Here is a 24266-nt window from a genome sequence, read left to right on the forward strand (position 1 = left end):
TCTTAGGAACCTCACCGCACCTGTTCTACGGAACCCTTGTGCTTCTGTTCTTTGGAACGCGCTGCACGTGCTCTTTGGAGTTTCGTGTTTGCACCTGTTCTTCGGAACCCTTGTGCTTCTGTTCTTTGGAGCCCTGTTCTTCGGAACCTCATTATGTCTGTTCTTCGGAACCTCACTGCACCTGTTCTTTGGATCCCTCGTGCTTCTAACATGTTCTACGGAACTCTCGTGCTTCTGTTCTTCGGACCTCGTCGCACCTCTTCTTTGGAACTTTTGCGTGAGTACTTGCTGTCTGGAGCGATGTCTCATGTCCATTGCACCGCTCTTTGGAGCCATGACACAAATACAGAAGCGGGACCAGATTGAACATGACTTTTCATGACTATCGCCCTTGAGCTGAAGTTGTACGAACTTTACAACGAAGAGTTCAATATCATTGACGGCTGCACCTTTGCCGCTAAGACTGTCTCGCCGCCCATGTAGCAGGCATTTGGGCACATCCAGAGGAGGTCGAAGTCTGGTGCCCACCGATGTCTTGAATGTTGTCGGTGCTATAGATCTGCTGAGCACGGTCGACTGCATTAGGCTAGATAGGCAATGAATTCATGAAGTGTGGTGACCAACCAATAAGTTTCAAGTCCCTCATAGGTCTTCCATTGTGCTCAGTATGGAGGTGAGCTCTGATGTGGCATGCATCCATCTGCAGAAAGAGCGATATCGGAGTAGGTATACTTCATGTAATTCAGGCGCCCCGTCCCTGGAGCGCGATCAATCAAAGTGTTGCAATGCTTTGTATTTGATGGATGACCGCGCGCTCCCACGATGATGGAAATCCACAGACCTGACGGAAGCTTCATTTGCGACGACATCAGCACCGCCAATGGCATCCCAGATCGTTCGAAATTTGACACCGAGCACACGATCAGGTACATATGGAAACATCTACGACTCCCAGAATCCAATTTACGGTTCTCGCTGCCAGGTAAAACTGCTGCGCTTCCTTCTTCATTCAAGATCGGACACCTTGCTCAAGCCTCGATCGCTCTTTCAGCGCTGGCCGCTGCGTCAATAGATTCTCTGCACAACAACGCTCCGGCGAGAGAAGTGAGCGTACCGCTGAAGCATGCTGGCGTTGAGTTCGACTCTGAAAAGCACTATGTTCTTGATGGCCAACCGGCGGAGAGTGGCTGGGGTCCTCTCGGTGGACTGCATCAAACAGCAGATGGCTACATCCGTATGCACGACTCGTTTCCCAATCATCGCAAAGCGGCTTGCGACCTGCTTGGTCTGAACGAGCAGACTGCGACGCGAGCAGATGTTGTCGAGAAGCTGAAGCATTGGCGAGCGCTGGACATCGAAGATGCTGCGATGAACCACAAAGCTGTGATTTACGCGCTTCGGTCTTATCAGGAATGGGATCGTCTACCTCAAGCGACAGCTGTGCCGAAATGCCCAATCGCCATTCGCAAGATCAATGATGAAGGTCCGAAAGGCCTGCCGGAGCACATGCCGAAGAACGCCGATCGCTGTCTACGAGGCCTGAGAGTCTTGGAATTCACCAGAGTCATCGCGGGACCAGTAGCCGGTAAGACACTTGCCGCACATGGCGCTGATGTTCTCTGGGTGACGTCGCCAAACCTCCCTTCGCAGCCAGCCTTGGACATTGACGTTCAGAGAGGCAAGAGAACGATTCGGCTGGATTTGAACGAGCCTAAAGACCGGGGAACAGTACATCAGCTTATCAAGGATGCTGATGTCTTCCTTCAGAGCTACAGACCTGGCTCTTTCGCAGCCAAAAATTTAGGCCCCGCAGATCTCGCCAAGCTGCGCCCAGGGATCATATACGCCAGTCTGAATGCTTGGGGCGACGAAGGGCCGTGGGCTCACAACCGAGGGTTTGATAGCATAGTTCAAACTGTTTCTGGGATGAATGTTAGCGAGGCAGAACATTTCGGCACTTCACCTGCTAAAGCGATGCCTGCTCAAGCGCTTGATCACGCAGGTGGATACCTTCTCGCGACCGGCATCTCGGCTGCGTTGTACAAGAGAGCTACAGAAGGTGGTAGCTGGGAGGTCAGCGTGAGTCTGGCGGGTGTGATGAAGTATCTCAGAAGTCTTGGACAGCATCCTGGTCGTAGTGGTTTTGAATGTGATGGGTTGGGGGAGGGAGATCTGGAAAACTTTCTTGAAGAGCGGAAGACGGGATTTGGAACGTTGAGAGCCGTAAGTCATTCGGCGCAGGTGGAGGGTAAAATGCCGGGATGGGATGTGATGCCGAAACCTCTGGGTACTGATGAGGCACGGTGGCTATAACGTAGAAACGCAGATTCATTCTCCATACCTTCTTCGAAGCGTTAGTCGGCGTGAATTAACAGTCGTCTAGATCTTCCCAGCTTCCTGCAGTTTTCGCCTTTCCTCATCCTTGAGTTCGCGCTTCTCATCACTCAAATCGTCACCTACACCCTTCGCAAAATCATTCGCTTCCCACCATCCCTCTTCATCCGCCTCACCCTCACAAAACTCTTCAAACTCCATATTCGCGATGTCCAGGTTACACCACATGCTGTAAGCACCAGACCATGGTATGCGGACTTTGTCAAAGTTATTCATAAATTTGTCGTCTTCACCAAAATGGCGCTGTGCCAGGATGACCGTCTCATCTGTAATACCTTGGTCATCCAGTATAAGAAAGAGACTCGGCTCTTCGCGTTCGCTTGTTTTCGCGGCATCGATGCAGAAAGCTTCAACATCTCCTATGCTTAGTCCAGACCAGGGACTTTCCAAGTTATCTTCGGTGAAGTGGCCCGGCTCCATGGGCTCGACGCCATCCTGGTAACGTTCTCCCACCTCATAGGCATTCCTCGAATCTACGACTGAAAAGCGCGCTCCAGATTCGAATTCCCAGTCGTGAACATCAAGTAAGAATCTGTTGAGACTTTTGAAGTCTGCGCTGGAGGCTGTTACGAAGACTGGGCCGGACTTGGACATCTTGTGTGCGTGGAGGATTCAGGAGCTGAGTATGAGGTTCTGCGCTTTTCATATGAACGACAGGTCTGACCGTATGCATCGCCACGCAGGATCTGGTGCCTAATGCACCCCACGCTTTACTCGGCACACACAGATCCTTCCTCTTGCTGCCTTGGAGTCTTTCCTTGTTTCACAGCGCATCAATTCTCTATCGTGCTCTTGCAATGCCAATGCCTAGGCCCACGGCGTTCTCGTGGCACACAACATGATATGGTCTGCTCTTGGCTCATATTCTCGGTATGCCGGTGGATATTCTCTCATCATTGCAGCCAGGTGCTTCTGTCAAGACGGAGCGGCTTTGGTGCTGTCGCTCGACGCTTCGGGTCTGAGTACGCGGTCAGTTGTCTTCTGCGGCATGAATTCTGCATTCTCGTGCTCTTCACAAGACAACGACATGATCGAACGCGTCCTTGTGATGTTTGTGGAAGCGGAGGCTGCGGCCGGTGCCAAGAGATGGGCTCACAGTAGTAGGGGGACGGAGCTCCATACACACCAGATTGTTAATGGAGGTTTAGCTTTACTTTAGTCTATTGTCGCTTCCTATTATTGCGCCTTCCTTACTAACCTTACTATGCCTATTATCGCGATAAACCTCACTTAGACTCGCTATACTTTCGCGCCTTACCTCGCAATATTCTTCTTCTATCGATACCGATAGCGATAGCGATACCGATACCGATACCGATACCGATAGTAGTAGCCGCTATAACTAGTATTCCGCGAGACCTTATTCTTAGCGTAGCTTTAGCAGCTTTAGCTTCTTTACTAGTAGCGTACTTACTAGTAAGAGGAGGAGAATATTTATCGTAAGTCGCGAAGCGTATCGCTATAGACTCGCTACTAACTCGCTCTAGACTTCGACGTCCTACGACTATAAATACCTACGATTTCTAGTATTGTAGCGCGTAGATATAGTAAGAGCTACTCGATTAAATAGCGATACCGGATAAGAAGAAGGCGGTATTAAATAGACTATAGAAATGTAAGGCTACTAGACTTATTATAGAAACGGACTCTAGCAAGCTTATACTAGCGCTATACTACTACTATATACGCTCTAATAACTTTGAGTATCGTATACTTAATGCTAGGGGCGAGCGTGTCTACGCTTATTATAACTTAAAGTATAAGGGCAAGTCTAACTATACGGCTAGTATAGAAGAGGTTAAAGAAGACGATAGAAACAGCGAGCTAGCCGCGATATAAGCGCGAGTCGAGGCCGTAGAGGCAAAGAATACTAAACTAGAGGCAAAGATTAAGGCATTAGAAGCTAGGTTCGATAAGTTAGAAGGATATTGCCTCTCGTAGTTTAAATAGCTTAAGAATAAGGCTATTATTAAGTCTAAGGATATGTATACTATTTAGAAGGAGCTATAGCTAAATACGACTCGCTAGCCGCTAGTAGAAGATGTTTAAGTTAGAGGTCGAGGTCTTAGAGATAGTAAAGAAGAAGTGCAAGTCTACTACGAGTCTACTACGAGTCTACTATTCTATCTCTTCTTCTTTAGTCGTTAACTGCGCTTTGTCTTTTTAGCCTCTCCGCCGCTATTAGCCTCTCCGCCGCTATTAGCCTATCTACCGCTATTAGCCTATCTACCGCTATTAGCCTATCTATTAGTAGGTTGCTAATCGCTCGGCCCTTTCGGAGTAGGCGTACCTCGCGGTACACTCGCGGTAGTATCGCCGCTTAAGTTAATTATCTCGGGCGGCTAATTCGTATCGATAACCTTCTTAGTTTATAGCTTTTCTTTCTTAATCTTAATACTATTAACTACCTTTTACTAACTCGCTATATTACTCGTGCTAGTACTCGTAGTAATAGTACTTAACCGATGTTTCCGCTTTTATTGTTACTACTTCTCCTACTTAGTCTAGATATAGAGCTTAATCTCGTAGACTAATAATAACTTTGTTGCTAGTTTGTAGACCGTTAAAGCCTATCTAAGTAATCGAAGCGCCTTGCTTACTAGCTTCTCTAGTTGATTAGTTATATTATTAAAGTCTATATAGAGGAAGTAGTTAAAATAGTCCTAGGTCCGATCGATACTACTATCTAGTAGCTCGTAGGCGTTAATCCGGTCGACAATCTAGTCTATAAACGTTATCTCGGCTTCGAGGAATTCTTAGTTAGACTAAGCATCCGTAATAGTAGTATATAGGTTAGGTTTACTATAGAACTATATCTTAGTTGTACTCGTAAGCTTAACTTCTATATACTAAGTATAGATTAAATAGCGGCAATAGTATCCCTATACTTTAAGGTCCGATAAAGCTAAAGCTAAAGCTAAAGTAGGTATTAGTAGACGTTGCGAGAGGCTCCGAGATTTAGTATTTAGTATTCGAGTTGCTAGCTTATACTAACTAGCAGCATTGCGTACAGCATTAGCCGCCTTAGGTATAGAGGGGAACGCATTAAAGCCTCGTACTATACTCGCGGAGCTACTCGTAGCGGCGGCTACTAATTGCTCGCGAACAAATTGCTCGCTTAGTAGATCGGGATTAAGAAGGCCGCATTATAAACAGAATCGGTATTTACTATATATCTTTGCATAGTCGACGCCTAATTTAGTATAATAGGTGCCCTAATTAGTAGCTATTATTAGTAAAGGACGGAAACCAAAACTACTACTACTACTAGTAGTAATAGTATAGGCCACCGAGGGTAATATAACCTATAGCAATATAGGCAGCCCTGTTTAGTATAATAGGATAACAAGACGGTTGCTTAGGCTAATAACTAGAGCCCTACAATATAGGCATTATAGAAGTGTAATATAAACAATATGCTATACGAGGTTAGTACTCTATCTATAATATAGAAGGAGGCCTCTTATATAGGCTTAAAACTTAGCCTAGGTGTGTAGGCCCGGTTACTAGCTAATATCCCTCCCTTTCTTCGTGTCTAACTAGACACGCTTTATATTATGCGCTTAAAACAAACAGTTATATAGTAACCTTAGGCATCTTAGCTAAGGCTATCTTTTAGAGACTCCGCAATAACACCCCCGGGGTAGCATTGCTCCTAGATTCTATTAATATGCAAAAACAACTTCCTAAGCATCTAATCTACTACGCTAACTTACTACTGCTTTAATATACCGTAATCCTTACTAGTAATAACCTTATTAGCTAGTCGATTCTCCTAAACTCCTCCGTAGGTATTAAAGCTATTAGCGCTAAAGTACTCTGCCTCGAAGTAAGCTTAATTAACGAGGAGGTTAGTAGCCTTATCCTATATAGCCTTCTCCTACTCGCGTAGATAGTCCTTAAGCTCCTCCTTACTAAACTAGAGGACTTGTTTAACCTCGTTCTAAATAACGCAACTTAACTAAGGAATTCTACTAACTAGGGTATCGGAAATGTAACTAAGGCCTTCGACTAAGATAGCGGTAGGGAAGGCGAACGGCACGAAGGTATTAGAACCTAGAAGGGCGGTTAGATTGTAGTACGCCTTAGCAACCCTAGCGACGGTTAAGTTATCGTAGCCCTTAATCTTAGTGCCGTCGATAATACGAGAGTAGCCTAGGTCGATTGATATACGGTCGCTCTCGGGCTTTAGGTTACTATACGGAAGGTATAGCATCTAAACAGAGACTTCGCATTCCTTTAGAGGGTTAAGGATCTACTAAGCTACCTCGCCTTCGTTAGGCTAACTATCGAATATATAGCCGAGGTCGTCGTTAGTAAGGTACTTATTAGTAAGCTTGCTAATCTTGTTTAGTAGAACTAGGCTACGGGTATTAAGCTTCTTAACCTAGTTCTCGAAGACCTCTAGTTCGTATATGCCCTCGACGACAGTTAAATAGGCAGTCTTATCTTTAGATATAAGAGAAACCTTAATACGCAGATAGCTAGCACCCTTACTAGCTACGAGCTTAACTATATCCTATCCGAGACGAGAAGTCTCCTTAGCAGAGCAGTTCTTATAACCGCTATTACCTACCTTAAAGTACTTAGTAGGCTTAGGGACGGAGATAAGCTTATATACGTAATTAGGTCGAAGGGTAACAGCTAAGAGCTATAAGGCGGGATACTAACGGACGATTTAGTTGCTTACTCTATAGGTTTAAAGAGCATTGCGGCCTTCCTACTTAGACTTAGGCAGTTTACGTATATGCTAAAAGAATATACGAAACTCCTCCTATATTAGGTCGACGATAAGAGGAAGGTACGCTCTACGAGGCGACTATATCTAACCGAAGACTCGAGGGAAGATAGCATTACTAGTCTAACGAAAGCGGTCGAAGGAGGTACCTTATCCGAGAATACTAGTAATTAACTTATAGCGACGCTTAGTTAGCGTAAGATCGCGAGTAATAGTGCTAGTAGGGTTAAATACGTAGAGTCCTAGGGAGGTCGGGGCGGTAGTAGGACGTCTAGGAAACTAGTTAGTATAACTAGTCTTAAGGGTAGTAAAGGCATCCTAATTAGCAACCTCGCGACTAATCTTTAATAGGCGACCGACAAGGACGCTCGCCTTAGCACTAGTATAGAGACTATAGACCTTAGCAGCCTTCTTAATATAGTTAGCATATATAGTAAACCGCTCCTTACCTAGCTTACTAAGGTCGTCGAGCTATTAATAGATAGATAGGGCGGTAGGAGCTTTGCCTATATCGGCTTTAGGAACTATATCGATATTAGTAATAAGGTGCGTAATAGAGTCGCCCTTATAAGAACTATAGATGTTCTTAGTTAATAGGATCGGCGAGAGGCCTCTATTTCTACGCTCGCTAAAGGAGCCTTCGAAGGAGACATCTTCTAGTAGTATATCTAGTATATTAACATTCGAGTTACTATAGTTAGTACTATAGTTAGTACTATAGTCGGTACTAGAAGGAGTGCTATACTTCTTAGTAGCCTTACGGAGGGCCTAGCGAGCATGTAATGCCTTCTTACGCGCTACTTCGGCCTTAGCGCGCTCGTCTTAAACTTCTTAAAGGACCTTACGGTTGCGGGTCGAGCGACGATCTTTAGCCTATATTTCTATAGCGAGCGTAAGACTAGTAGCCGTATTAGCCTCGGTTTCTAGGCGAAGAGCCTTACGTTTAAGGACATTAACGATAGGAGCCTCTTAACCTTTAATAATAAAGCCTATACTATTAATGCGATAGCCCTTCTCTTTTAGTAGATCCTTAGTTGTCTATACGTTAAGATCGACCTAGGCAATCGCATCGTAGTGCTTCTTCTAGTAGGCTATCGTAAAGTCGTTAAGCGCAAAGGACAAGTTAAGTAATTGCTTACCTACCTTCTTACTAGCGGTAGATACGCGATAGATTATAGTACGGGAAAGGTGTTCGGCGCCTTAACGACGGACCTTATATTTATTAACGAACGAAGAGACCTGCTTAGTACGCTCTTGTCTACTATAGGCGAAGTTAATAAGGCTCTTAGGAAGACTGCTTAGTCCTCCCTAGTATTCGAAGGCCTAGTCGAGGGTCTTAAAGCGTAAGCGAATCTAGGTACCGGCTATCTCGAGGCTATAGACGATAGGAAAGGCTTGTTCGATATCTATATCGTTAAGAACCTCGCGCTTAAAGATACGCTTACCGATAGACTAACGTAAGTTATTTATACCGTACGTAACTAAGATAGCAGCCTTCTTAATATTCCTATTAATAACGCGTAGTAGGGTGCGAGCGTTCTAGATCTTCTCTTAAGGGTCTTTAAGGGCGGTAACGATCTAGAAGCAGTGCTTAAGGCTAGTTGTAGTAGCTAAGGCGCTATCGGATAGGGCTTCGATCGGAACTAGGGCGGCTAGGCTTAGGTTAATAGGGGCAGGTAGGTCGTTGCTACTACTAGCGCCTAGCGGATTCGGGGCGCCGGAAGACATAGTCGACCGAAGCGGAAGTAGGTTGTAAACGAGTTTGCAAGTATATTCGTTGCTTAACAATAATAATTAAAGGGTTTAGATAGAAGGGGGGGGTAGTTAGGCAGTAGCGAGTTAGTTAGTAATCGAGTAGAAGAAGGAGCTTAGGAGGCTCGCTTTAAATATAGTGCGAAGGTAACGTAGTCCGTATATTCCGCGCTAGTAAAGCAAACGGATAACGGCTATATATAAAAGTAAAGCTATATATAAGACTTCTTTGTTATTAGGGCAGGCTAAAGTTTAACAATCGATCTAGCTAATTGCTAGTAGCGACTATGCGCCTTTGCTAACCTTTAGCTATCGTAGATTCTCGCGCACTCGAAATGTAACTAGTTAGTTCGAGTCCTTAGCAGAAATCTATAGTAGTAAAGCTAGCGGGACTAATAATACCCCCGGGGTAGCATTAGCTTTTCTCTAGAGATGCTCGGTAACGAGGAGCAAGTCGCCTAGGCCTAGTATAGCTAATTCGTTAGTACGTTAGCCTATAGCACTACCGTTATAGATGCAGTATTACCTTTTATATTAGCAAGCACGTAAAGGTAGTCTATACGTTTACCTTCTTCCTTCTTCCTTCTTCTAAACGCTAAGCTTAATAGCCTAAGGTCCCTATTCTTAGAGGCTATCGGCCTAGGTTGCTATGTCTATCTAAGAGCTAGGAAGGGAGAGGGTTAGGTTCGGCTATTTTCCTAATGCTACCCCCGGGGTATTATTAGGAAAACACGCCTCGTATAGTTCTATCTAAGGAAACAAGAGCAAAGGAATAAAGTTATAGCAATATTAATTGAAGTAAAGGCAAAGTAAAGGACAATAATAAGATAAACTAAAAGCAACAAACGAGAGTATAAATATTAGTAGGAACGGTTAATAGGTAAGGACTAAAGGTATAGGGCGGCACTGCATTAACAGCGCGGAAAACGATTAACAAGAGCGAGGAAGCAACGTAGCAGAGGTAGATAGAGGCAAGGAAGAGTAAGCAATTATTTAGTCTCGGGGTCGGGGTCGTTTAATACCTATAATTCTAGGCGGTCTTCGTCGCTAGACTAGTCGAGTTCCTCCTCGGAGTTAGAGTTAGATAGCTAGAAGTCTAGTTTACTATCGGAATTAATATCGGAAATGCTCTGCGCGCAATTAATACGTATATAACCCTCCCTTTGTTTATAAGTTATTCCTAATAGCTTACTAAGACGGATCTAGGGATACGTATAGTTGTTAGGTAGAATAGGATCTATAATCGCGGTAGGATCCTCCTCTCGATAGGTATCTAAGGTCGGTAGAGGATCTATAGAGGCATTAACTTCCTCCTTAGTTAGGGGAGGGCGGGTAGGCTCCCTTAATTCGATAATCTTTTTTAGGTTAGCCCGGGGGTGCGAGTGCTTTAAGGTAGCACTATTAAGTTCCTAAAGACGGTACGTAGAACTATCGTAAAGGACCTCCTACACTCTATAAGGCCCTTTCTATTTAAAGGCTAGCTTATAGAAGTAACTATATTCTAGCTCCGATTAGTATAGGAGGACTATATCGCTAACCTTTAGAGGCTCCTAGTTAATAGTATTATAGTCGTCGAAATACTACTTAGTCTCCTCGCGAAGGCGACGTTGCCGAGTAAGTCCCTCCTAAGAAGTAGTAGTTATATCCTTAAGAGCCTTAGCGCGTAGGGCAAGGAGATCTGCCCTAGTACGAACAGACCCCTAATCGTAAACGCTATACGTGCAATAGGACAACTCAATAGGAAGAACGGCGTCCCTCCTAATTATAAGCTCTACTAGCGTAAGTCTAGTCGTATCGATAATAGTAGTTCGATCCGCCTAGAGAAGGGCTAGAACGCGGGTAGAGATAGGAACGGACCTGTCCCCTCTATTAGTTATCTTAGACAGGGCATCAATTAAAGACCGATAGCTACGCTTAATAATAGCATTCGACTAGGGATAGTATAGGGAGATACGAACGTTCCTCGCCCTATATAAAACAAGTAGTGCTTAAACTTCTTTAGCTATATTATTCGTAGCGTTGTCTAAGATAATCTCGTAAGGTGTTCCCTAGCGGCAAAACAGATCCTTAAACAGGAAGGTAGCTATATTACGAGTATTAATAGCGCCGTAGCCCTTATAGAAATAATAGGCCTCCGGCTATCGAGAAAGACCTTCCCGAATAATATAGAGGCTGTTATTCCGGCTTAGATAAACCCTATTACCGTACTATCGCTTACTAACTAATTAGGTAGCGGGGATACGTAGCTCGCCTAGCCGACGGTAGCTATTCCTAAAATTGCACTTAGGACAGCTCTTATAGTAGCGAGAGACATTAGCCTATACGCTATCCTACTAGTACCGCCGACGAAGGATATCGAAGGTGCCCTCCGCCGCCTAGTAGCCGAGCTTATCGTAAACGGAACGAAGGATCTCTTATCGGACTACTAGGTCGTTAATAATACGCTAGAGAGGTATATTAACTATCGCTTATCGCTAAAGGATTCGATCTTTAACTAGGAATCGGCGAGAATAGCGAATAACCCGACGGTATTAACTCTTTAATAGGCTAGGCGCTTTCTTCGCATAGGTTAGGAAGTAGGCGATATAATAGGAGTCGTCGGAGTAGACCCTATTAAGGATATTATCCCTCTCCGGTTTATCCGCCTTAGCTTTAGCCTAGTCGTTATCGTTAGTAGTAGGGCTCCCGTCGGGCTAGTTACTAGGTTAGTCGCTAGGTTAGTTATCGGTAGTAGGCCTAGTAATCGCTAGTATAGCATTAATATAGAAGGCAGCGAAGAAAGTGCAGTTAATTACCGCATCGATATCCTCTTCTTCTATTATCTCGGCGATGTCCTCTTCTATAGCGGGCCTTCTAGAAAGGCTATCCGGTCTAGTATACTTCTTGCTAGGAACGTAGAAGACATCGAAATCAAATAAATAGATCTAGGCAACCTACCGAGCTATCGTAGAGTTTAGTAGGTCGGAGGCTACACGGTTAAGTTAATAGACTAGCGTCTAAGCATCGATTTCTAAGCGAAAGAATATACTAAAGAGCTATAGTCGGAACTTCTTTAGAGCCTTATAGACTCTAAGGCATTCTCGCTTACTAGTATCGTATCGGGCCTCGATCGGTTTCTATAGTCCGGAGTCGTACCTAATAGGATAACGTAAGGATAGCTCCTTACGGTTATACTATATTAGTATCTCGCTATAGCCTTCCCCGCTCGAGTCGATAGTAACAATTATTAAACCCGCACCCTCTAAGTAGTTAATAGATGTTAGTATAGGTGCGCTAACGAGCGCCTTAGTTACCGTATCCTTAGCCGCTTAGTAAACGGAGGTCTATTCGAATTTAGCATCCTTCTTAAGCAAGGCGTATAAGGGCTTATATACTAATACAAAGTTCTCGACCTAGATACGGAAGTAGGAAACTACTCTAAGCTAGGTTCGGACATCCTTCTAATAGGTAGGATCCGGCTAGGACACTATCTTTAGGACCCGTATATTATTAGGATAGCGGCCGTTCTTATTAGTTACAAACCCGACAATGTTTATTCGTTTGTATAGGAGCTAAAGCTTCTCCCTATACACTGTTAGGTTAGCTCGCTCTAGGTCGCAAAGGATACTATCGAGGTTCTAAATATATTCGAGAAAGAACCTGCGGATGCTAGGCTCTACTTCTTTATTATCGTACCTAGTTTTAGGGCCCTTAATGCCGATGTCGTCGAGGAAAGGCATCGCTATATAGGAAATATAGGCCGCGAGGACTTAGTTTATAATACGAACGAACTGGGCTACGGAGTTAGTTGCCCCTTAGGGAAGGGTAGTTTGTCTATATAGCCTAAGAGGTGTCTCGAAACTAGTAAGGTCCCGGCTATTAGGGTAGAGAGGAATTTAGTCGTAGCCCGAGAAAACGTTAACTAGTAAGGCTATAATACAGTTAGCAAAGGCTTCCGAGAACCTATTAGTCTCCGGAGGAAGGTTAGTATCTCTAATCGTAACCGCATTAAACTTTTATATAGCGTTAATTAGGCGGTACTTCTTTAGTTCCCTAGGAGCTGTCTTCTTCTAAACTAGGAAGTATAGATTGCGATACGAGGCATAGGAAGGTTCTAAGGTGCTAGCCTTTATACGCTGTCGTATTATATCCTTAACTATACCTCGTAGGCTTAGGTTTAACTTAAAACCTAGGTAGGCCTAAGGCTTATATTCGATCGTTCGGATCCTCTACGGAGGGGCAACCTCCGGATTTATCCTGCCTAGATAAGTAAAGTTATATACTAATACGGCCTCGCGATTATACAGAAGCTCGTATAGTAAATCCAGTTTACGATCCGAAAGCTCGATACTAGGTTTGATTTTCGCAAGCCTCTCCTCTATTAGCCTTAACCCTCTAGGGATAGTAGAGAACTTTTTAGTAATATATTTCTAATCGTACGGACTATCCCTAGGTAGTAGTATCGCCTCCTAATTAAGGCACTTCTATCGCTAGTTAGGATTTCCGCTAGGATTAGACCTATCGGTAATATATACGCTGCCCTTTACGGGCTTAATCTTATTAGCTACCCTCTTATATAGGGTATATATACCAATCGATTATCGAACCCGAGCTCTCTCTCTTTGTCGCTAGGCCTAGAGATTAGCGCAACAAAATAGCGCGTAAACTTCTTTAGAAGTTTCCTTAAGTCGATAGGTATATAGCTAGTAGTCCTAATTTATAACGCCGGCGAAAACGTTAGATTCGTAATAACACCCCCGGGGTAGCATTAGACTCGCGCTCTAATTAGTTAGTTCGGGTAGACCCGCGTCCGGTAGTAATGCCTCCGGACCTCCGGTAACGATATATAAGATAGCATTATCACCTTAACTTATATAGTAGGTATAGGTAGTCGTTATATTATGCTCGCTATCGCTTCGAGCACTCGTCTTTTTAGTATAGAACCTAGAAACTTGCCTTAACGTATAGAGCGGCGCACTTCTAGAAATGACCTGTTTAAGCTATACTAACTTATAGCGCAGATTGCCGGTCTTATAACCGCGCCGTAGCGTTTCCCGAAGACCGTTTAGAAGTAGTAAAGATATCCTCGTAGGACTTGTAGCTAGTGTTGCCGATATAACTAGTAAATACGACTCGGTTGCCCTTCTAGTTAGCGATAGTTCCCTCCTAGGAGCTATCGTCGCAGTTGCGCTAAATACCTTAGGTTATACGAGACTATAGTCGACCTAGAATAATTAGCGTGTTTAGGTCGGCGGCAATCTAGAAGGTAAAGGAAAAGCATATACCGAAGGCGTCTACTATAACATTATAGCAAGCACCTACTAGCGCAACCTCCCTATTTACTCCCTATATACCGAGGGAAATGTCTCTATTTATTAGTAGCCTAAGTTGTTTAGCCTAACGCTTACTTATAATAAGTAACTCCGAACTATTATTAAGCATTGCTAGCATCTATTAACTATAGCTCCCGATAGTAACTTAAATATAGATAGCGGGAACGACGGCGAAGGAACGAGTAACTGCGGAAAGGTCTATATTATTAGGGATAGAATAAAGTTCCTTAGGTCGAGGAGGTCCTGCTCGACCGATTTATTAGCTAGTAAACCGGACAGCCTTAATAGAGACTAAAACTAGAGTAGGGTCGGGATTATTACTATCCCTTCGGCCTATCTCCTTAACTCCCTCTTCGTTAGCATTATCGATAGTCTCTTAGTTCTCGTAGGTGACCGATTCGCCTTCTACTAACTCTTAAGTACCTGAAAATTTAGGAAGGAACTATAGGGAAGAGACGTCGATATAGTCTTCTCGTCCCTATTTTCGTCGGAGGGCAGCGAGATCTTTTATAAAGGTAGCATCGTTAGGGATTCGGCTCTAGAATAGGTTAGTAGGCAAACCGTACGCTAGTAGCTCTCCTATAGACACATTGGACTTAAGGTCTAGGAACTATAAAGCCTAGAAGAGAGCGTTTACCTTTATATCTAAGGAGTTAGCTAGGCTAGTACTATACTTTTTTATATATCTATTAAAGCGAAAGCTCTTTAGATCGGATAACTTTCGCTTATAGGCCGGTAGGTTAGCTAGACCTAGGGTACTACTAATATTAGTAGTAACATCCTCTATATCGACCTCTAGAGTCTCTAGGACGACTAGGCTTTCTATAGGTAGAGTACTAGGTACGGTACTAAATCGGGTAGCACGGTCTATAGCTATCTAGAGAGTCTTAGTTTTAGCGGTTAACTCTCGCTATTACTTAGCCTTGTCGGCCGCCTTGTTCTTTAGTACCCTAGTAGGGGCTGCCGCACTAGGGCGAGTAGGGTTCTAAGGGCTCTTGCCCTTGTTTTAGGACTAGGTCTAAGACCGCGTAGTAGCGTAGACATCTACACTGTTCTTAGTAACCGCGTAAACATTAGTAACTGCGTCCGGATCCTAAGAAACAAAGTTAACTTTAATAGGCTTAGTAGTACTATTACTGCTTCGCTCCTTAACCTGTTTTACCCTAACCTTCTAAGTTTCTCGTTTAGTAATAGCGGCTAGGGTACTGTTCCTAGTGTCCTTAAACTCGATCTTGCCGCTATACTTCTTTTCTAGAAGGGTCTTTAGCTAAGGCAGCTTTAGGGCTCTCCGATCCTATTCGAAATTAATCTTGTCGCCGGTATCTATATAGTAGAATCGGCCGTTTACTTGCATAATAAGCTTCCTTTTAAGAAGCTCTTTCTAGATAGGGCAGGACGATTAGACATATTTAAACCCGCTATACATCTAGCACTTGCTATCTAAGTTAGAATAGATCTTCCGCATAGCGTAGACATCTACTAAAGGGGCTTTAGGGTAGTTAGGATCTAAAACCTAGTAGACTAGTAGTATATTGCCTAGTATAGTAGCATTAATAACTTCCCTAACTCGCTGCAATGCTTTCGTATTTAGGTTTAGCTAGGCTAGGGATTTAGCTAAGTCCGCGACATCCTAAGAGTACTTAGTAATAGTAGGAGTTACGGTCTTAGGACTACTTTGCGATTTAGGAAGGAACTTAGGTCCCTTACTTCCTAAGGCTTCTTTCCTAACCTACGCTAGGTTATTCCGGTCTTCGCCGTAGATAAACTTCCTCGTATCGGCTATGCTATTAATATCGGCCTTAATATATACTAGGACCTCTTTGTATTTCCTAAAACTCTTAGGATCGGACTCGCTAAGCTTATAGCGACGGAAGATACGCTAAGCTATAGGCTACGGCAATCCCTAGAGGAGTAGCCTCGTTCTCTAAGAGTTTTCGAGGTTACTCTATTCGATACCGTCTACTAACTCGATAAACTCGCGGACATACCCCTTTAGGTCGTTATCCTTAGTACGCCTTACTAAGTAGAGGGACTCGAGCTACGTACGACTGCCTTTAATGCGACGGCTATCGCGCTCCCGATATTCCCTTATAAAGGCTATCTTAAAGGTCTCTTAGTTGGCATTAGACTTGTCGTCCTTTTCTAGGTAGCTAACTAGGGTTTTAAGGGTTCGGTAAAGCTTAGAGGAGGTAGTCCTCGTAAAGGACCGAATCTTATACTAGTCGGATTCTCTATCGAGCTCGTAATTAACTAAGCCTTCCTTAAAGCGCTTAATATATGCTATAGCGTTCTACCCTTCGAACAAGGGGTTTATAGTACTCCCTAGTTCTAGCGGGCGACGCTTATTTTAACGGAGAAGTTTAGTTTGCTTCTCTATTATCTTTATAATAACATTATAGAGCGCCTCTAGCGTAGAAGGCGTAGGAGGCTTACTTATATTAACTAGTCGCCGCCTAATTTCTTCGTTAATAGGATTAGGGGCGGTTTCGGATTTAGAGGATTCCGCTAATTCTTAATACTCGTTTTCGCTAGAGCTAGAGCTTATTCGATTGTTATAAAATAGTTGAAATGAAATACTATATAAAAGTGTTTTTAGTGTCTTTAGTTTGTTTAGTTTGTTGTAATATTGCTGCGCGAGAGAATAGTATATTAGGCTGTTTCTCCTAGTATTACCCCCGGGGTAGTATTAGGATTTAGCCTCCTAGGGGTCGCCTAACTACCTCTAGGAGCTAAGTTTAGTATCGGACGAAAGCCGCTCGGAGGGAGAGACTACAATCTCTATTTATACCTAGATCCTAGAAACTAGCTTGTATCTCCTTTAGCTAGGCGGGGGGGCAGTAGCCTTCTTTTTCTAGTAGAAGGCTAAGCACTATCTAAGCGAGGCTACGAATCTAGGATCGCCCTACCCGATTAATAGGGGACTCCCCGGCTATCCGACCTACAAGCCGTATTTGCTATTAATTAATAGTCTTAGCAAACTAAGTAAGGCCGATAGGTAATTAGTCTATCTCCTCCTTAGGCGGGGCTTATCTCGAGCAAGCGGTACTAAATAGGTCTTCGACCCGGAGCCGAGTCCTTAGAAGCTAGCTATAGCTATAGACTAGGCCCTAAGCTGTAACAGTCCTAAGGGTTTGTAGCTTTTCGGGGTCAAAGCGATGCCCTCGTTAAGAGGTTTCTCTGCTTGTCGTAATAGCCCCTTAAGATACTTCGGTATCGTCCGTATCGTAGGCTCTTATCGTACCCTCGCTTCGGTTATAGCTATTCGTACCTAGAGACTACCTTCAATATACCCGAACCTGTTAGATATAAAGAGATAGCCCTACCTTCGGCTTTAATAAAGGACGGAAACTAAAACTACTACTACTACTAGTAGTAATAGTATAGGCTACCGAGGGTAATATAACCTATAGCAATATAGGCAGCCCTGTTTAGCATAATAGGATAACAAGACGGTTGCTTAGGCTAATAACTAGAGCCCTGCAATATAGGCATTGTAGAAGTGTAATATAAACAATGTGCTATACGAGGTTGGTACTCTATCTACAATATAGAAGGAGGCCTCTTATATAGGCTTAAAACTTAGCCTAGGTATGTAGGCCCGGTTACTAGCCAATATTAGATTAGTAGGTATTGTTAGATAAATGGAGGTAGAAATAGCAGAGGTTTAAGAAGGTTATAGATAAAATCGAACTAGAAAAAGCGACTCGCTATATACTCGCGGCCGGCTCGTAGATCGCCGATTAGTATAAATTATTTACAAACTTAATTATCCTAGCTTCCTAATTCCGCGCCGCCGCTAACTAACTACGTGCTGCTAATAGCTTATCTAACTCTATTAGTTCCGGCTCTAACCCTATAGCTATATACTCCCTAGCTAGCCGTCGAAGAAGTAAGTAGGTAGAGCGGTAAAGGCGCTCTATATTATCGCTATTCTCGCTACTACTTACTAGATACGAGAAGCTATAAATCTATAATGCTATCTAATACTAAGAAAGCGTAGCCTCGGGTAGGTAGGCTTTAAGATCTAGGAAGTAGCGAGTCTATTAGCGAGCCTATAGCGAGTCTATAGCGAGTACTATAGAATCTAATATATACCGAATCCTTAAAGGTCTTCCTCTATATTATTAAGTACGCCGTTAGGTATAGGAATACCTTAATAAGAATGCCCGCTTAGCTCTAGATAATAGTATAGAATATGCGGAATACCTAGTACGACGTATAGTCGATTAGCCTACTTCCTAATCCGATAGCTATTCTAGAGGTAAACAAATTCGAGGACTTTATAGCGCATAATTAGTATATAGACTACAAGGAAGGCAATCCGATCGGCTAGCAATTTAGTATCGTATAGTAACTCGCGTAGCAACTCGTAAAAATAGCCCCTCTAGCTATTTAATGCGGGTACTTACTAGCGCTACTATACCTCGATCTGCTAGTTTATCTTGCTCGTACCGTATTTGAAGCAGTCTTCGAAAGCTAGTAGTTCTAGTTCTAGTTCTAGTTCCGGATCCGGGTTACTACGAGTCGCAAGGCGAGTCGTAAGGCGAGTCGCAAGGCGAGTCGTATAGTAAGCGTCCGCGGCTAGAATCGTTTCCGCCCTACGGTCTAATCGGATAATCTATAGCATTATACTACTATTCTTAATCGTTGTAATATATTAAGCGAGTACGGATATAGCTATATAGCTAGTAATCCCTACGTAGACCTAGATAATATAACGCGAGTAGACATTAATAGCTGCGTAGATCTATATCCCCTAATACTCGAATTTATAGTAAGTATCTATTAATATTGCGTAGCTAGGGCCTAGTATAATAATCGCTCTATAGTGCTCTCGCGCCCGCTCGCGGCGGACTCGCAACCCTTTAGGATTTAGTAAGCAAGCTATACGATACAGCCGATCTCTGCTAATAATGTTATATTTAGACCTAATATAGGTATATAGGTACCGTCGGCCGAAGGACTCTACCGTAGACTTCTCGAGCTCTTCCTATAAGACCTTTACTATCTCCTCTTCCGCTTCTATCTATCTATCTCGCGATAATACCTTCTTTAATCTAAGCTCTTAACGTATCCGTTAATATCTCCGCTAGCTAATATTAAATCTATCTATCTTTAGTACTTTAACCGCTTCTTTATTAGTTAAGCGTAAAGTAGAGAAGGTATATACGACTCGGATCTTTAGTACCTCGATATTATTAACTCGGTTATAGTAAGCGTAATAGCTATAATTAACCCCCTATTCCTTAAGCCTCCGATAAAGCGTAGAAAGAGCTATCTAGTAACTAGTCTCTTATATAAGGTGCTATAGGATTTCGCCTTATATAGTACCGCTATTAACTTATAAGGTTATCTAAGCCCTCTATAGCGAGAGATCGATACGTAGAGGCATTTTACGAGTTAACAGCGAGTATAGTGCGAGGGCAAACATAGAAAGTTGGTCGTAGAGGTAGGCTAGTGGAGGAGGCGGTAAGAACCTCCATTGACAATCTGGTATGTATGGGCCTCCCTACAGGGGAGCGTTGACTCTCATCACCATTGCGCTCATGTCGTTGAAGCCGTCGTGCACATTTCGACAAGACGCTGTAACATTCTCGCGGCAGTGGACACTTGGACATAAAGCCATTTGGACGCTTATCTCTCAGCATTTTGAACTTCTAGGAGTTCGACACGTACTTATTCAAGCGTTCTATTCTAGAGAGTCGCGACAGTACTTCTGAAAGATTATTTTACAGCTTTGACTGTCTGCTGCCGAACGAGAACCAGGAATTTGCCGCTGGCCTCGGTGGCAGCAGCTGCTCGAGTTCCTTGGTGTTCAAATAGGACAGATCACCTCTCACCTTCTCCAAATCAGTCACACCACACAATCGCATAGCAGTCTCGAGCTCGTCTTGAAGGACTGCGATATAGTCAGCACCGAAATTCCCACCAAACCGATTCCCACGACCAGACTCACTATTCGCCGCATGTTCCACACCCTCCCGGTCATACAGAATCGCACACTGAAACGGCCTGCCAACACCTACCCCTCTGGCACCAATACAAACCGCCTTCAAAATATCACTTCCCCTCCTCACACCGCCATCAACATAAACTTCCATCTTCTCAAACACCTCCGGACAATCCCTCCTCAGCTCCAGCAAAATGAGCAAAGTCCCTGGAGAATTATCCAGCGCCCTCCCCCCATGATTAGAAACCACAATCCCTTCACAACCCATCTGCATCGCAATTTTCGCATCAGCAGAACTCTGAATCCCCTTCACAACAATCGGCTTCCCCGAAACTTTCTTAATCCAAGGGATATCATCCCAAGTCAGCGCCCAATCGATAAAAGATGCTCCCATCCTCGCCATCCCACCACCTTTCTTATCGACTCCAGATTTCTGCCCGCTGGCATACACACTCGAAGTTTCTTGCCCGATCAACCTCTCATCCGCTTCCCGCTTACTCACAACCGGTAAATCCACCGTGACGAAAACGGCTTTAATTTGTTCCATCCCAGCCACCTTTCTGAGCGTAGCTTCAGTTTTCTGACGGTTTTTATCGACATACAGCTGAAAAAAGTACGGGTAATCCTTCGGTACACTTGCGATGATATCGTCGATGCTCATACTCGCAACCGTGGACATACAGTGAACGATCCCTGCTGCGGCAGCTCCAGCACCTAAAGCGGTTTCTCCTTCAGGCCCCGCGGTTTTTGCGATGCCCATGGGTGCGATCCACACTGGCATTTGGACTTTTGCTCCCAGCATCGTCATTTCCGTCTTGACTTTTGAGACGTCACGCATGATACGTGGACGGAACCAGAGTTTATGCCAGGCGGACTTGTTCGCATTTAAAGAAAGAAGATCGTTGGAAGCGCCCCAGATGTACGCCCAAGCCTTCTTGGAACCGGCTTTCTCGAAAGCTCGTTCAAAATCATCGAGGTTGATGAGGGAAAATAAAGGAGGTTTTTCGTTTGGATCCGCCGGTGCAGGTTCGGTTTGTTCTTTTTGGGCTTGGGTCCAGGTTTCTGTGATTGTGGATTCGTCGAAGTCGCCAAGTTTTTCGGAGGCAGAGAGGGTTTCTTCAATGAGTTTGGCAGAGTGGTACATGTTGTAGGTTTTTGTGCCGTCTTTGCCTGCCCATTTCCAGATCACTGTCGACAAGCATTAGTATAACGTGGTTTGCGATGGTATCGGTTTTGAGCTCACTCTCTGCGCCTCCAGGATGTTCTGGGGCGAATTTGGATAGGTCGTAGACTTTGCCATTGACTACAATCCAGCAGTCCTCGGCTGAAGAATGTTTGGTGATTTCTGCTACTGGAATCTTCTCGCCCATTGCAAATCCGAACGAAGATCCTGATGCTTACGCAGATGCAAGTACAGCATACTACGGCTCCTGATGCCAGTAATAAGTGGTTGTCCCTATCTAGGATGCGATTGGATTTAATGCGGGGGTCAGGTGTGCAGCCTTCGCGCGGCAGCACTTACGGCAGTGGATCGGTTGCCGAGGCTGTGGAGCTCGCGGGTTGAACCATGTACTCTGACTACAATAATGCCACATATGCCGGTCATAGACAGTACGAGTGGAAATATTTCTTATTAGGAACGCACTCATACTCCTGTGGCATCGATTTCATGGACATAAAATCTTCTCATTGTCTCGCTCTGAATTGCACCATCGGGCCACTCTTCATGCTCGTGAATGTGTCCTTCAGTTGGAACTCACTCGCTCTTCGCCGTCCATGCTCCAAATCTGGTCTTCCTTCTCCAAGATTGCTTCCTGGAGCCAAACGCATGTCGTACAGAAACAGCATGCGTGCTAGGGTCAGGGTAAGCTCGTGATATGCCATACCTAAATTCTCAGTCAGCATCAACTCTCGCTGTGTTTCCGGGGATCTGCTCACCTTTGCCAATGCATCCTCGTGGGCCAATACTAAAAGGACAGAATGCCGATTGCGCCAAAGCCACGGACTCTGTAGTCACTCCACAACCAGGGTTTGCGATCCAGCGTTCTGGTTGGAACACGAAAGGCTCGGGATAGTACGAGGCATTGTGCTGGATGGAATAGTGGGGTACGCCAACAATCGTACCCTCTGGGATGAGCTGTCCATCGATTTCCACTCCGCCAGGAAGCACTTGTCGAGGCAAAAGTCCGCCAACTGACGGCGAGAGTCTCATAGCCTCATCAATGCAAGCACGGATGTACTGCAGCGAGCCAAGTGTGGGCCCGATGTTGATGTCCTCGACGTTGCTAAACGCTCCTCTTACTTCTTCATTCGCTTTCTGCAGCTTCGAAGAATTGTGTGCCAAGTAGAAGATCGTCGCAGCTAGGGCAGTCGACGTCGTATCCGATCCAGCAATGATGAGGAGGTTTGACTCTCCCCAAAGCTCTGGAGTAGTGAACCCATTTCCAGTCTCTGGATCTTTGGCCTTCAGCAGATGGTAGAAGAAGTCCTTTCGATCTACATCCAGGCCCATCTTCATGCGTTCTGCCGCTTGTCCCTTTGAGTACTGCATGTATCGCGCACGTCCGGCTGCAATCTTGCGGAAGAGAAATTTATCAAGATGCCACTCGTGGATGGGCAGATACGTGCCGCAGATCAGATGTCGATGAGCTGCGTTTCCGATGAGGTCGATTGCGAAGCGATTCCCGGGGCGCTCCAGCATGCCAAAAGCTTTACCAAAGCAGAGATCGCCCATGATGTCGAAGGTAAGGTAATTGGCCTGATCGGAGATCTCAATTGGCTCACCATAACCTTTGCTCTCGGAATTTGGAACACTTCCGAATGTCGTCAAGCCTCCAAGGTTCTGACAGAATTGGCGTACGTGAGCCAGAATATGATTCTCCATTGACTTGATGGCGGCATCTGAAAAGGCCTGGCTGAGAACTCGGCGTTTCCTGGCGTGGACGGACTTGTCTATAGAGCTATGAGTGCTGAAAGCATCTTTGCTCGCCCAAAAAGCCTGGTAGAAGTCTGCCTTCCGCACATTGGACTTGAAGCCATAGATCTCTTTCAATGCGGTATTGCTATTGAAAGACAAGCTGTTGGGTCCGAAACGCACAACTGGGCCATATTTCTCGTGGCATCTCCAGAACTCGAGATGTCGATCTCCTTTCAACGCATGATAGGTCTGATGGAGATCCGTGATCTTGGCCAGGAATGGACCAGGATACTTCGCAAGTGGGTGTAGATATAGTCTGTACACAACTATGCCGACAAAGTATACAGCCAATGCCACTGGAAGCAAGGTCAATAAGCTCAACGGCGTGGCACTCAACGTTGAAGCGAGAGACATAATGGAAAGGGAAGACACGCCTGCAAACCCGCCGACCTTCAGACAGTGGTGGGCTTCCTCTATAAGAACAATACCATGCTGACCACCCCTGCGACAAAGGGCTTAAGCCGACGCGTGTGACCAAGAGTGGACATCGGGGTCGGATAGCGATGGGCCAAGCAGGGAATGACGATGGTATGCTGAGGTATCAGATACAAATGGCGCAGGATGCCGCAGCTTTCGTGACGGGAGTGTGGTTGATGTTTGGTAGAGGAGGACGGTGAGAGCGGGAAGCAAGGTGCACAAGGCATTGGCCAATGAGGTGCAAAATTTACTCAAAGCCGTCTTTAGCCGTCTCGGTATAAGTGGCGTCGATAACATTCTCCAGGAAGATGAATGCAGTACGGACCAAAATTACGATGTCATTTGATGTGTTGATAAATAATGCTAGCTATAATCTCTCGGGCTTTTTGAATCATCTCAGCATGCAACACATTCAAGCCTGATTGAAGTTTAGTCTTGTCGAGCATCTGATATACATGAAAACAGCAATGCCATACTCTCGCTGGCGGAAATGAAAGCAGAAAGCTACCGTTTAACAAGAAATGTTCACCTTGGATGCGAGGTAAGACATGCACATGGAGAAGCGAGACGGAGACACTGTACGACGACATTGACATTTGATTTTGATTGATGCTATCTCTATACAACTGTCAATGTGTAACTATAGAGCGCAATGTCGAGAGTATGCTCATGCTCTGGCTTATACTCTGCTCCAATGCCACTCTTTGCCTGTAACCTTGATATGAC

The 24266-nt window shown here is 44.7% G+C and overlaps 6 protein-coding genes across 6 annotated transcripts; 2 read left to right on the forward strand and 4 right to left on the reverse strand.

Annotated features, from left to right (window-relative positions):
* Window positions 1–25: 25 nt before the first annotated feature.
* Window positions 26–336, reverse strand: MYCFIDRAFT_172601 (uncharacterized protein; the record flags this gene model as incomplete). Its single annotated transcript, XM_007925832.1, has 4 exons — window positions 26–147; window positions 177–225; window positions 258–292; window positions 321–336. The coding sequence occupies 4 exons, from the start codon at window positions 334–336 to the stop codon at window positions 26–28; spliced, it is 222 nt and encodes a 73-aa protein (XP_007924023.1).
* Window positions 337–378: 42 nt separating this feature from the next.
* On the forward strand, window positions 379–800 carry MYCFIDRAFT_172602 (uncharacterized protein; the record flags this gene model as incomplete). Its single annotated transcript, XM_007925833.1, has 4 exons — window positions 379–479; window positions 505–571; window positions 612–673; window positions 707–800. The coding sequence occupies 4 exons, from the start codon at window positions 379–381 to the stop codon at window positions 798–800; spliced, it is 324 nt and encodes a 107-aa protein (XP_007924024.1).
* Window positions 801–825: 25 nt separating this feature from the next.
* On the forward strand, window positions 826–2313 carry MYCFIDRAFT_29705 (uncharacterized protein; the record flags this gene model as incomplete). Its single annotated transcript, XM_007924159.1, has 1 exon — window positions 826–2313. The coding sequence occupies one exon, from the start codon at window positions 826–828 to the stop codon at window positions 2311–2313; it is 1488 nt and encodes a 495-aa protein (XP_007922350.1).
* A 66-nt stretch (window positions 2314–2379) lies between these two features.
* On the reverse strand, window positions 2380–3514 carry MYCFIDRAFT_172604 (uncharacterized protein; the record flags this gene model as incomplete). Its single annotated transcript, XM_007925834.1, has 6 exons — window positions 2380–2935; window positions 2965–3080; window positions 3118–3185; window positions 3212–3283; window positions 3317–3375; window positions 3411–3514. The coding sequence occupies 6 exons, from the start codon at window positions 3512–3514 to the stop codon at window positions 2380–2382; spliced, it is 975 nt and encodes a 324-aa protein (XP_007924025.1).
* Window positions 3515–17211: 13697 nt separating this feature from the next.
* MYCFIDRAFT_63205 (uncharacterized protein) lies at window positions 17212–21516 on the reverse strand (the record flags this gene model as incomplete). Its single annotated transcript, XM_007924493.1, has 4 exons — window positions 17212–17241; window positions 20037–20095; window positions 20153–21334; window positions 21390–21516. 4 exons carry the CDS (start codon window positions 21514–21516, stop codon window positions 17212–17214), a joined length of 1398 nt encoding a protein of 465 aa, XP_007922684.1.
* Window positions 21517–21759: 243 nt separating this feature from the next.
* Window positions 21760–23501, reverse strand: MYCFIDRAFT_151905 (uncharacterized protein). The gene is made up of 3 exons (XM_007925835.1): window positions 22709–23501; window positions 22085–22642; window positions 21760–22032 (listed from the first exon to the last, which is right to left on the reverse strand). The coding sequence occupies exons 1-3, from the start codon at window positions 23475–23477 to the stop codon at window positions 21833–21835; spliced, it is 1527 nt and encodes a 508-aa protein (XP_007924026.1). The 5' UTR covers window positions 23478–23501; the 3' UTR covers window positions 21760–21832.
* Window positions 23502–24266: the final 765 nt, after the last annotated feature.

The sequence above is a fragment of the Pseudocercospora fijiensis genome, assembly GCF_000340215.1.
Source record: "Pseudocercospora fijiensis CIRAD86 unplaced genomic scaffold MYCFIscaffold_2, whole genome shotgun sequence".
NCBI classification, from domain to species: Eukaryota; Fungi; Ascomycota; class Dothideomycetes; order Mycosphaerellales; family Mycosphaerellaceae; genus Pseudocercospora; species Pseudocercospora fijiensis.

Coding starts and splice junctions, on each gene's coding strand:
- MYCFIDRAFT_151905 (XM_007925835.1), bottom strand. CDS start 23,477: ATGTCTCTCGCTTCAACGTTGAGTGCCACGCCGTTGAGCTTATTGACC. Junction 22,643..22,708: donor CCGCAAGATTGCAGCCGGAC/GTGCGCGATACA, acceptor GCCTGGATGTAG/ATCGAAAGGACTTCTTCTAC. Junction 22,033..22,084: donor ACGAGGATGCATTGGCAAAG/GTGAGCAGATCC, acceptor CTGAGAATTTAG/GTATGGCATATCACGAGCTT.